The 12,173-nt window shown below is 42.0% G+C and overlaps 1 protein-coding gene across 1 annotated transcript in view; it reads left to right on the top strand.

Annotated features, from left to right (window-relative positions):
• The first annotated feature begins 259 nt into the window (after positions 1 to 259).
• Positions 260 to 12,173, top strand: part of LOC129160620 (histone-lysine N-methyltransferase SETD5-like) — a 25,713-nt gene continuing 13,799 nt past the window's right edge. The window contains exons 1-11 of the mRNA XM_070542272.1: positions 260 to 357; positions 3,736 to 3,854; positions 3,973 to 4,135; positions 4,237 to 4,429; positions 4,665 to 4,754; positions 5,311 to 5,400; positions 6,358 to 6,447; positions 7,403 to 7,492; positions 8,452 to 8,541; positions 9,499 to 9,588; positions 10,548 to 10,637. Of these exons, the coding sequence (XP_070398373.1) occupies positions 3,749 to 3,854; positions 3,973 to 4,135; positions 4,237 to 4,429; positions 4,665 to 4,754; positions 5,311 to 5,400; positions 6,358 to 6,447; positions 7,403 to 7,492; positions 8,452 to 8,541; positions 9,499 to 9,588; positions 10,548 to 10,637 (1,092 nt within the window). The 5' untranslated portion in view covers positions 260 to 357; positions 3,736 to 3,748. The remainder of the gene's footprint in view (positions 358 to 3,735; positions 3,855 to 3,972; positions 4,136 to 4,236; positions 4,430 to 4,664; positions 4,755 to 5,310; positions 5,401 to 6,357; positions 6,448 to 7,402; positions 7,493 to 8,451; positions 8,542 to 9,498; positions 9,589 to 10,547; positions 10,638 to 12,173) is intronic.

The following is a 12,173-nucleotide window of genomic DNA, read 5'->3' as shown; positions in this document are numbered from 1 at the left end:
TTTGGGCAAAACCTATACTTTACAAGTGGCTTTATAGTTTGGATTGTGTTTTGACACTTAATAATATATAAACAGCTTTTATTTTCAGTTTATTAATTTGTCCATCTATACCACTCAATATGATTTTTGTGTATTTATGTGTATAACACAGCGCCCCTGGATGTTGTGTATTTATTGCACTTTTATACACATTTATACACTTCGCGGGGTTTTGGGGTGTCCCTTTTGTGATTGGCTGTGGGCGGGACATAAAGCCCAACCCCTCAAAGCTACTTCCTGAAGACGTGCCTTTAAATTTTAAATGCCTTCAAAGCTGCAGCACTCAAAATGGAGGTCCCCGTGGATTAAACTTCACAGGTAAGCAATAGTATTAATACATTTCGGTTATTTTCTAGTTTTAATGTTTCTTTGATGTAACAATAGACTTGTAGCAAGTATTTAGAGAATGCAATGCAGTTCGTTTGGTTAGCAGTGAGTTGCTAGCTAGCTTAGCATTAGCTTGCAGGGTGTCCTCCAGAAAACTTAAGCCTGGCGGTAGAGAAGCCCAGGCGTTGTAGCGAGGCTGGTGGAAGAGCACGTTTATAAGATTCGCTTCCGTTCGTCGTCCGTGATAACGGGGGGGGAGGTGGGGTGAGCGCACGGGTAGATTCGGTACCGTGCGTCATCCGTGATGGGGGGGGGGGGGGGGAGCTGGACTGATAGAATCGCTACCGTTCGTCGTCCGTGATAACTTGGGGAGGTGGGGGTGAGCGCACGGATATATTCGGTACCGTGCGTCATCCGTGAGAGCGGGGTGAGGTGGGGGTGAGCGTATGGATAGATTCGGTACCGTGCGTCGAACGTGATAACTGGGGAGGTGGGGGTGAGCGTATGGATAGATTCGGTACCGTGCGTCATCCGTGATAGCGGGGTGAGGTGGGGGTGAGCGCATGGAAAGATTCGGTACCGTGCGTCGAACGTGATAACGTGGGGAGGTGGGGGTGAGCGTATGGATAGATTCGGTACCGTGCGTCGAACGTGATAACGTGGGGAGGTGGGGGTGAGCGTATGGATAGATTCGGTACCGTGCGTCATCCGTGATAGCGGGGTGAGGTGGGGGTGAGCGCATGGAAAGATTCGGTACCGTGCGTCGAACGTGATAACGTGGGGAGGTGGGGGTGAGCGTATGGATAGATTCGGTACCGTGCGTCGAACGTGATAACGTGGGGAGGTGGGGGTGAGCGCATGGAAAGATTCGGTACCGTGCGTCGAACGTGATAACGTGGGGAGGTGGGGGTGAGCGTATGGATAGATTCGGTACCGTGCGTCGAACGTGATAACTGGGGAGGTGGGGGTGAGCGTATGGATAGATTCGGTACCGTGCGTCGAACGTGATAACTGGGGAGGTGGGGGTGAGTGTATGGATGGATTCGGTACCGTGCGTTGTCCCTGATGAGGGTGGGGAGTGTGGGGGGGGGGGATAGGGAAAGCCCTGGCTTGTAGCAACGTTTTCAAATTAGTTTTATATAGTTGGAAAACTAATGAAAGGTTGTGAATCTTACAGTTTTTGGTTACATTTATTGAATTTGTGAAGCTACAGCTGCTAGTTTAGCATTAGCTTGGTGCTGTAGCACATTGCATCATGGGATTGGTAGTGAGCTTATAAACCTGCAGAAAATGGTACACTCCTGTTGTGTTAAGGGCTGCCATGGCATCAAGAATCGGGAGCAACTGTTAGTTTTTCCCAGAATCGTACAGATATAAACAAACACGCCTGCCGAACTTTTACTTTGTAATGTAAACTTTTAATTTCTGCAGAGGAAACTTGTTAATATAAGTCAACATGGTGGATTTAATAGAAGCTTTAAAGAACAAACTCTGGACGGTGTGAGGTGAGTTTGTCTCACTGCAGAAATAAAAACGCACACGGAGCGTCAGCAGTCAGACGCAGCCACTCACCAACACTCGTGTGTGTGTGTGTTTGAGCGTCAGAAGGGTGAACAATAACCTGTAGAATAATTAAAGATGGTTCTCTGTGAATGAGCATAATAGACCCTTTTACTACCTACGTCATCAAAAGTTGCGCGCGCAGCCTGGCAACGAGAGTGAAGGCTTCCTCATTCACATTCGATACTAAAACAGCGTTTGAAACCTTTTGTTTTGAAGTTCTGAGCACTTAAAAAAAGTCGGGTTGTTGCGTGTATGGATGCCAGAATCGCTTCTCTTCAAGCAGTGGACTGAAACTTTACAGAATTCCGAAGGGAGCACATCCATTTGAACAAAATCGGAGGCGTCTGTGGCTGCAGGCCATCAAAAGTGTAACTGCAGCCTTTCCTGTTTTTCCCATCCTAACACAAACTCAACTTTGAATCAAATTGCTGCTGCGTGGCTGCAGCATGACCCAAGTCTGGAACATCAAAATGACAGAAATAAACAAATTTATACGCTTTATTTCATGCTTCAAATTAACATTTCATTCTAATTCATCTGTATTTTCCCACTGCATATTAGTATAAACTGTATTTCTCTAAAATTTACACGATTGTACTCTGAGCACGCTAAAAAAAGAAACCTATGCTATACTCACCCTGCCATGCAGGCACAGTTGGCTGTGAAGACGTAGTTCTCTGGTTTGTTTACTATGACCCAAGCCTCATACATAGCAGTCCTTGTCTTTGGCTAGGAAGGACTTCTGCCTTCAAGACGCAAAACTCAGAGTCTATGTCGTGATATTTTACTTTCTGTACGTGGCCACAGACAACATAGTTGTATGCATCTAACGATTTGTATGCCCGTAGCTTCTCACTTGTGTACTTACTGGGCCTCTCCACTAAAAACGTGTACATATCGGGCCACTGGATATCTGGCCACGCACCTACATCTTCCACCCATTCCGTAATGCCACAGGGATCCGGGAGTCTGTCGGCATTCGTTAAAGTGAGTTTAATAATACAACATTCAAGATTTGCTGGTGATAACCCAGCAGCGTAGCTTGATAAAGCCTGAAACAACGCCATTCTCTGTTGCCAAGCTGCGCGCATTCTCGCTGAAGTCATATTGTTTACAAACAGTAAAAGGGTCTATACTGGAACATTTTTGGTAAATAATAATTTGGGAAGACGGCAGGAACAAGGAATAAAATAGTTTACAGTATTTAAAACATCCCTAAACTGGAGACTTGACAGGTGTGATCCTGATTCTGTGAATGAACTGTCAGTGAAGGCTTTCACATCACAACTCTGCCTCTCCTAGTTACAACTCTGGTGAGTGTGACTTCTTGTCCTCTGCGCATGCAGGTCACTTTGGGGCCATAAAGCGTTCACACTGGAGAGAGTTTGATGTCACATTTCAGTCAAAATGTAAACAACCACACAAAAATATTAGGATTTTCGGAATTGAGCATCAGGACCTGCAGCATGAACGTAACGTCAGAATTATCATTATTTGAAACTTGGAATTATCATTTTGTTACCCTTCCTGTAGCTTTCCTTAAGATTTAACTCTTGCTATTATTTAGTGCCCGCCTTGGGACTGGGAGGTCAATTCCCAGTTGGGTCATAAGGCGACCAGACTTACGGGACCCCACGCCTCCCTTCTTGACACTCGGCTTCAATGGGTTGGATTTGGGTTTAAACCACCAAATGGTTCTCGAGCACAGCCACTGCTGTAGCTCACAGCTCCCTGTGGGGATGGGTCAAGTGTGGAGATGTAATTTCACACGTGTGTGATGATGACTATGGGACTTTAACTTTACAGATGCCAGTAAAACATGGAGAGGCAAAGACGCATTAACCCAAAAGGAGATGCTAAATATCACATTGAGAATGGAAAGGACAAAGTGGGATTTGACGTAAAATCCATCAGTGCCTACAAAGGTATAATTATTTTCTGGTAGTTTAATAAAAATATAACCTGAACTCTACATTGACAATTCTCTCTCTCTCTCTCTCTCTCCCCTCCCGTCCTCCCCCCCTCCCTCCCTCCCTCAACAAGGCCGTGGTGTCTTTGTAACTACCTCTTTTCAAAAAGGAGACTTTCTGTTGGAATATAGAGGAGAACTGATCAGTAAGGAGGAATGTGAGAGGAGACAAAGAGTTTATCATGATACACTTAAAGTGTTTCTGTTTGAATTCTACTTTGACGGAAAGCTGTGGTGGTGAGTATGATTATACAATCAAATTAGAAATGGCTGAATGTGCTGTCACTGGAAGTCACAAGACAATTTATGATGTAATAATTGATGCATTAATGTTTTAGTGTTGATGCAGCAAAAGAAGATGGGTCACTTGGAAGACTTGTCAATGATGATCATGTCTGTCCTAATGCCAAAATGAAGTACCTGACTGTGCAAGGGAAGCCCCATTTGTGCTTGTTTGCTATTCGAGAAATAAGCCAGGGAGAAGAGGTAACCTATAATTACGGTGACTCAGACTGGCCATGGAGATGCAAGGTGACTGACAATTGAGTCATTAAATTTTGAATGCCTATGAAATTTGCCTATGGAAGAAACAAGTTAATGTTTATTTACAGTATAAAATCCAATCATTTTTAACACGTGTACAATATTTTTATGAAAGACAAAGCATGTTTTTTTTTTCATCCTAATAATTTTCAGCTTTCCTTTGATGTTACTTGAGTGGTATGAATTAAGACTATCACTAACTTTTATTCATTTTCTGATGCAGATAAGGACTGAAAAGAGGCATAGTAAGGTGGCAGCAAACAACGCAAACCAAACTGATCCAGACCTTGAGCCGCTCCATAGAAGTGCAGAGGTAGTCTATTTTTATTGTTAACTTAAATTATGCTACTTCTAATATGGGTTTTCCAACAGTACTACTCCGTGTGACTTGGATGGGTGTGGTTCAATTTTACTGCCTTTTCCAAAGACATGGTTCAGTATTTTCACCCAAATTTTCAGTACCTGATTGGTTGTGGTTCTTAGCATGCTGACCAAGTCTAAAAATACTATGTAAGAGACTGACTGTCTCTGATTTGGCTAGGGTGTGGAGTCACTAGTTGTTCCAGAGCTTTCTGCCTGCAGCAGTTTATAGGTTAGGTGGAGTAGATGGAGTAGAGTCAGGGTCAGAGTTTGACAAAAAGCCAGAGACTGGCAGTTAATTTGCAGTCCACTGCTATACAAATACATGCCTTTTACAAACAAGTAGACAGGCAAGCTGCACAAGACATGGATCCATGTCCTCAATTTAAATTTTCTTGGGGAGATTTTTTTGACACTATGTCCTAAACAAATATTGAATTTCTTCAAGAATTGTCTAAATTTAGTTTGTCACTAACTTGTATTGAGTAGCTGATGCTTGTCTGATGCAGGTCTCACCTGAGGCAATCCAGAGTCAGATGCCAGAAGACAACCTGAAGCAGACTGATCCCAACCTGATTTCTACCAACAGGAATGCAGAGGTGATTTCTATTTAATAATTAGATGATATATGCAACTTGTTGTAAGATGTTAGTCAACCACTCTTGTAATTAGTGTGTAAGTGTATCTGAGTGTTATGTGCTTTACATGGACACTGGTTTGTCAGGACAGTCCCAACAGAGGTTTTCATTTTAGTAAGCCATCTGTGTGTGTGTGTGTGTGTGTGTGTTTAGTTGCGTTCTATCCTATTGTTGTTTAGGAGGACCATAGGGTTTATGTGGACCTTCGTAGGTTCAGTGGAATTATACATTGTCTAGCCCAAAAAATGTCACCACCAAAAGAAAAAGCTAGCTGTTGCACTTATGCGCAGTGGGCAATATTTTACTCAAATAATCCAAATGGCTGTGTACATGCACGTCAGTTGGAATGATGATCGGACAAAACCACCTCTCAATTGGATTGAAACTTCATTCCGATGGGCCGAATTGGATCATAACACTTCGATTTACATGTTTACATGTAGAATTTTTTATCTGATTGGGCGTTCAATTTAATTGTGCCCATGTAAATGTGGCTACTGACAGTTCTTAAGTCATATTTAGTTCCTTAGATGTTTTCACTGCCCTATTCATGCTAATCATTTGACCCTTCTCAAAACAGACGAACATCTTTTACACGACCACCAGATGTGTTTTTCTACATGGCTGTTTAAGAAATGAGAAGCAACTCACTGCAGCAGTTGGAGTTAAATAACTTGTTGCCAGTTGAAAGATTATCGCCCATGCAGTAATTATCCAATAGGAGGCTCCTCTCTGTTTGCTTAAATAAATCTAGGTGGCAACTTCTTTTTTAGGCAAGGCAGTGTTTGCATTCTAATGCAGTAAGAATTTTCTACACGTTTTTATATATAGTGTAAATGTATAAAAAACAAAGCTACAATATGGGAACAGCAGTTTGTCACTAACTTGTATTGAGTAGCTGATGCTTGTCTGATGCAGGTCTCACCTGAGGCAATCCAGAGTCAGATGCCGGAAGACAACCTGAAGCAGACTGATCCCAACCTGATTTCTACCAACAGGAATGCAGAGGTGATTTCTATTTAATAATTAGATGATATATGTAACTTGTTGTAAGATGTTAGTCAACCACTCTTGTAATTAGTGTGTAAGTGTATCTGAGTGTTATGTGATTTACATGGACACTGGTTTGTCAGGACAGTCCCAAACAGAGGTTTTCATTTTAGTAAGCCATCTGTCTGTGGGGGTGTGTGTGTGTTTAGTAGCTTTCTATCCTATTGTTGTTTAGGAGGACCATTGGGTTTATGTGGACCTTCGTAGGTTCAGTGGCATTATACATTGTCCAGCCCAAAAAATGTCACCACCAAAAGAAAAAGCTAGCTGTTGCACTTATGCGCAGTGGGCAATATTTTACTCAAATAATCCAAATGGCTGTGTACATGCACGTCAGTTGGAATGATGATCGGACAAAACCACCTCTCAATTGGATTGAAACTTCATTCCGATCGGGCCGAATTGGATCATAACACTTCGATTTACATGTTTACATGTAGAATTTTTTATCTGATTGGGCGTTCAATTTAATTGTGCCCATGTAAATGTGGCTACTGACAGTTCTTAAGTCATATTTAGTTCCTTAGATGTTTTCACTGCCCTATTCATGCTAATCATTTGACCCTTCTCAAAACAGATGAACATCTTTTACACGACCACCAGATGTTTTTCTACATAGCTGTTTAAGAAATGAGAAGCAACTCACTGCAGCAGTTGGAGTTAAATAACTTGTTGCCAGTTGAGATTATCGCCCATGCAGTAATTATCCAATAGGAGGCTCCTCTCTGTTTGCTTAAATAAATCTAGGTGGCAACTTCTTTTTTAGGCAAGGCAGTGTGTTTGCATTCTAATGCAGTAAGAATTTTCTACACGTTTTTATATATAGTGTAAATGTATAAAAAACAAAGCTACAATATGGGAACAGCAGTTTGTCACTAACTTGTATTGAGTAGCTGATGCTTGTCTGATGCAGGTCTCACCTGAGGCAATCCAGAGTCAGATGCCGGAAGACAACCTGAAGCAGACTGATCCCAACCTGATTTCTACCAACAGGAATGCAGAGGTGATTTCTATTTAATAATTAGATGATATATGCAACTTGTTGTAAGATGTTAGTCAACCACTCTTGTAATTAGTGTGTAAGTGTATCTGAGTGTTATGTGATTTACATGGACACTGGTTTGTCAGGACAGTCCCAAACAGAGGTTTTAATTTTAGTAAGCCATCTGTGTGTGGGGGTGTGTGTGTGTTTAGTAGCTTTCTATCCTATTGTTGTTTAGGAGGACCATAGTGTTTATGTGGACATTCGTAGGTTCAGTGGCATTATACATTGTCCAGCCCAAAAAATGTCACCACCAAAAGAAAAAGCTAGCTGTTGCACTTATGCGCAGTGGGCAATATTTTACTCAAATAATCCAAATGGCTGTGTACATGCACGTCAGTTGGAATGATGATCGGACAAAACCACCTCTCAATTGGATTGAAACTTCATTCCGATCGGGCCGAATTGGATCATAACACTTCGATTTACATGTTTACATGTAGAATTTTTTATCTGATTGGGCGTTCAATTTAATTGTGCCCATGTAAATGTGGCTACTGACAGTTCTTAAGTCATATTTAGTTCCTTAGATGTTTTCACTGCCCTATTCATGCTAATCATTTGACCCTTCTCAAAACAGACGAACATCTTTTACACGACCACCAGATGTGTTTTTCTACATGGCTGTTTAAGAAATGAGAAGCAACTCACTGCAGCAGTTGGAGTTAAATAACTTGTTGCCAGTTGAAAGATTATCGCCCATGCAGTAATTATCCAATAGGAGGCTCCTCTCTGTTTGCTTAAATAAATCTAGGTGGCAACTTCTTTTTTAGGCAAGGCAGTGTGTTTGCATTCTAATGCAGTAAGAATTTTCTACACGTTTTTATATATAGTGTAAATGTATAAAAAACAAAGCAACAATATGGGAACAGCAGTTTGTCACTAACTTGTATTGAGTAGCTGATGCTTGTCTGATGCAGGTCTCACCTGAGGCAATCCAGAGTCAGATGCCGGAAGACAACCTGAAGCAGACTGATCCCAACCTGATTTCTACCAACAGGAATGCAGAGGTGATTTCTATTTAATAATTAGATGATATATGTAACTTGTTGTAAGATGTTAGTCAACCACTCTTGTAATTAGTGTGTAAGTGTATCTGAGTGTTATGTGATTTACATGGACACTGGTTTGTCAGGACAGTCCCAAACAGAGGTTTTCATTTTAGTTAGCCATCTGTCTGTGGGGGTGTGTGTGTGTTTAGTAGCTTTCTATCCTATTGTTGTTTAGGAGGACCATTGGGTTTATGTGGACCTTCGTAGGTTCAGTGGCATTATACATTGTCCAGCCCAAAAAATGTCACCACCAAAAGAAAAAGCTAGCTGTTGCACTTATGCGCAGTGGGCAATATTTTACTCAAATAATCCAAATGGCTGTGTACATGCACGTCAGTTGGAATGATGATCGGACAAAACCACCTCTCAATTGGATTGAAACTTCATTCCGATCGGGCCGAATTGGATCATAACACTTCGATTTACATGTTTACATGTAGAATTTTTTATCTGATTGGGCGTTTAATTTAATTGTGCCCATGTAAATGTGGCTACTGACAGTTCTTAAGTCATATTTAGTTCCTTAGATGTTTTCACTGCCCTATTCATGCTAATCATTTGACCCTTCTCAAAACAGATGAACATCTTTTACACGACCACCAGATGTTTTTCTACATAGCTGTTTAAGAAATGAGAAGCAACTCACTGCAGCAGTTGGAGTTAAATAACTTGTTGCCAGTTGAAAGATTATCGCCCATGCAGTAATTATCCAATAGGAGGCTCCTCTCTGTTTGCTTAAATAAATCTAGGTGGCAACTTCTTTTTTAGGCAAGGCAGTGTGTTTGCATTCTAATGCAGTAAGAATTTTCTACACGTTTTTATATATAGTGTAAATGTATAAAAAACAAAGCTACAATATGGGAACAGCAGTTTGTCACTAACTTGTATTGAGTAGCTGATGCTTGTCTGATGCAGGTCTCACCTGAGGCAATCCAGAGTCAGATGCCGGAAGACAACCTGAAGCAGACTGATCCCAACCTGATTTCTACCAACAGGAATGCAGAGGTGATTTCTATTTAATAATTAGATGATATATGCAACTTGTTGTAAGATGTTAGTCAACCACTCTTGTAATTAGTGTGTAAGTGTATCTGAGTGTTATGTGATTTACATGGACACTGGTTTGTCAGGACAGTCCCAAACAGAGGTTTTAATTTTAGTAAGCCATCTGTGTGTGGGGGTGTGTGTGTGTTTAGTAGCTTTCTATCCTATTGTTGTTTAGGAGGACCATAGTGTTTATGTGGACATTCGTAGGTTCAGTGGCATTATACATTGTCCAGCCCAAAAAATGTCACCACCAAAAGAAAAAGCTAGCTGTTGCACTTATGCGCAGTGGGCAATATTTTACTCAAATAATCCAAATGGCTGTGTACATGCACGTCAGTTGGAATGATGATCGGACAAAACCACCTCTCAATTGGATTGAAACTTCATTCCGATCGGGCCGAATTGGATCATAACACTTCGATTTACATGTTTACATGTAGAATTTTTTATCTGATTGGGCGTTCAATTTAATTGTGCCCATGTAAATGTGGCTACTGACAGTTCTTAAGTCATATTTAGTTCCTTAGATGTTTTCACTGCCCTATTCATGCTAATCATTTGACCCTTCTCAAAACAGACGAACATCTTTTACACGACCACCAGATGTGTTTTTCTACATGGCTGTTTAAGAAATGAGAAGCAACTCACTGCAGCAGTTGGAGTTAAATAACTTGTTGCCAGTTGAAAGATTATCGCCCATGCAGTAATTATCCAATAGGAGGCTCCTCTCTGTTTGCTTAAATAAATCTAGGTGGCAACTTCTTTTTTAGGCAAGGCAGTGTGTTTGCATTCTAATGCAGTAAGAATTTTCTACACGTTTTTATATATAGTGTAAATGTATAAAAAACAAAGCAACAATATGGGAACAGCAGTTTGTCACTAACTTGTATTGAGTAGCTGATGCTTGTCTGATGCAGGTCTCACCTGAGGCAATCCAGAGTCAGATGCCGGAAGACAACCTGAAGCAGACTGATCCCAACCTGATTTCTACCAACAGGAATGCAGAGGTGATTTCTATTTAATAATTAGATGACATATGTAACTAGAGCTGTGGCGACGCATCAATGACGTCGACGGCTCGATTCTAAAAATTCGTCGATGTCAGATCCGGTAGTCGACGCACCACGCCCACTTGTTATATCCCCAGGAGTTTGTAAATAGAGGAGGAATCTGCCTGTTTTTCCTCTAGTTCGCCCTCTTCTCCGCCAAATACCGAAGACCCGGAACAATGTCCGTCCGCTACGAGATTCCTTTCCTGTTTTGCCCGCCTTCGCCCCCCGGCAACGGACAGCAACTTCCGGGGTCAAATGCGCTAATTCATCTCTATCGCAGATGTCGAAAATCACCGGGAGCGTTTCTCCCTTCATTAAGGAGCTTCATTCAGACATTAGGAAAGCTGTTTTGGTGGTAGCACTCTCCTCCATGCTGGTCTGTTTGTTGCTGGGTGTTTTTGGTTAATTTAAACTTGGTAACTTGAACTTAACGTTGGTAAAGCTACTGTTAGCATATTCGTTAACAGCTTCTTGCATTTCAAATCAAATCAAATCACTTTTATTGTCACGTCACATGTGCAGGTACACTGGTACAGTACATGCGAGTGAAATTCTTGTGTGCGAGCTTCACAGCAACAGAGTTGTGCAAAAATACAGTAATGTAAAAACAAGTAAAATATAAAAATGGCTAATCTAAATATACAAATGAATAAAGTAAACAATAACATAAGAGATATAAAATATACAGAGGTTGGTATGTGCAAAACAGTGGCATTAATGTACAGTATGGAGTGTGTAATATTGGAGTTTCAGTAGTGAGGGTGAGGTGTCTGCGCCGTGTTCAGCAGTCTGATGGCCTGATGGAAAAAGCTGTCTCTCATTCTGCTGGTTCTGGACCGGATGCTGCAGAACCTCCTTCCTGATGGAAGTAGTCTGAACAGTTTATGGCTGGGGTGACTTGAGTCCTTGATGATCCTCCCCGCTTTCCTCAGGCACCGCTTCTTATAGATGTCCTGGAGGGAGGGAAGCTCACCTCCAATAATCCTTTCTGCACACCGCACTACTCTCTGGAGAGCTTTGCGGTTGTAAGCGGTGCTGTTGCCATACCAGGCGGAGATGCATCCAGTGAGGATGCTCTCAATGGCACAGCGATAGAAGGTCCTGAGGATGCGGCAGCTCATGCCAAATCTTTTCAGTCTTCTGAGAAAGAAGAGGCGCTGCTGTGCCTTCTTCACTTTACTTTCCGTGTGCATGACCACGTAAGATCCTCTGCCAGATGAACTCCAAGGAAACGGAAACTGCTCACCCTCTCCACAGCGTCGCCGTTGATGGTGATGGGGGTGTGTATTCCTCTGCTCGTCCGGAAGTCCATTATCATCTCCTTTGTCTTTGTGACGTTGAGGGTGAGACTGTTGTCCTGACACCAGTGGGTCAGGGAGCTGATCTCCTCCCTGTAGGCCGTCTTATCGTCGTTGGTGATGAGACCTACCACTGTGGTGTCGTCCCATACTTCACAATGATGTTGGAGTTTCTCGTGGCCGTGCAGTCGTA

This window comes from Nothobranchius furzeri, chromosome 12, assembly GCF_043380555.1.
Source record: "Nothobranchius furzeri strain GRZ-AD chromosome 12, NfurGRZ-RIMD1, whole genome shotgun sequence".
In the NCBI taxonomy this organism is placed as follows: domain Eukaryota; kingdom Metazoa; phylum Chordata; class Actinopteri; order Cyprinodontiformes; family Nothobranchiidae; genus Nothobranchius; species Nothobranchius furzeri.
The sequence above is the reverse complement of the archived record's forward strand: the minus strand, read 5'-3'. Positions and strand labels throughout refer to the sequence as shown.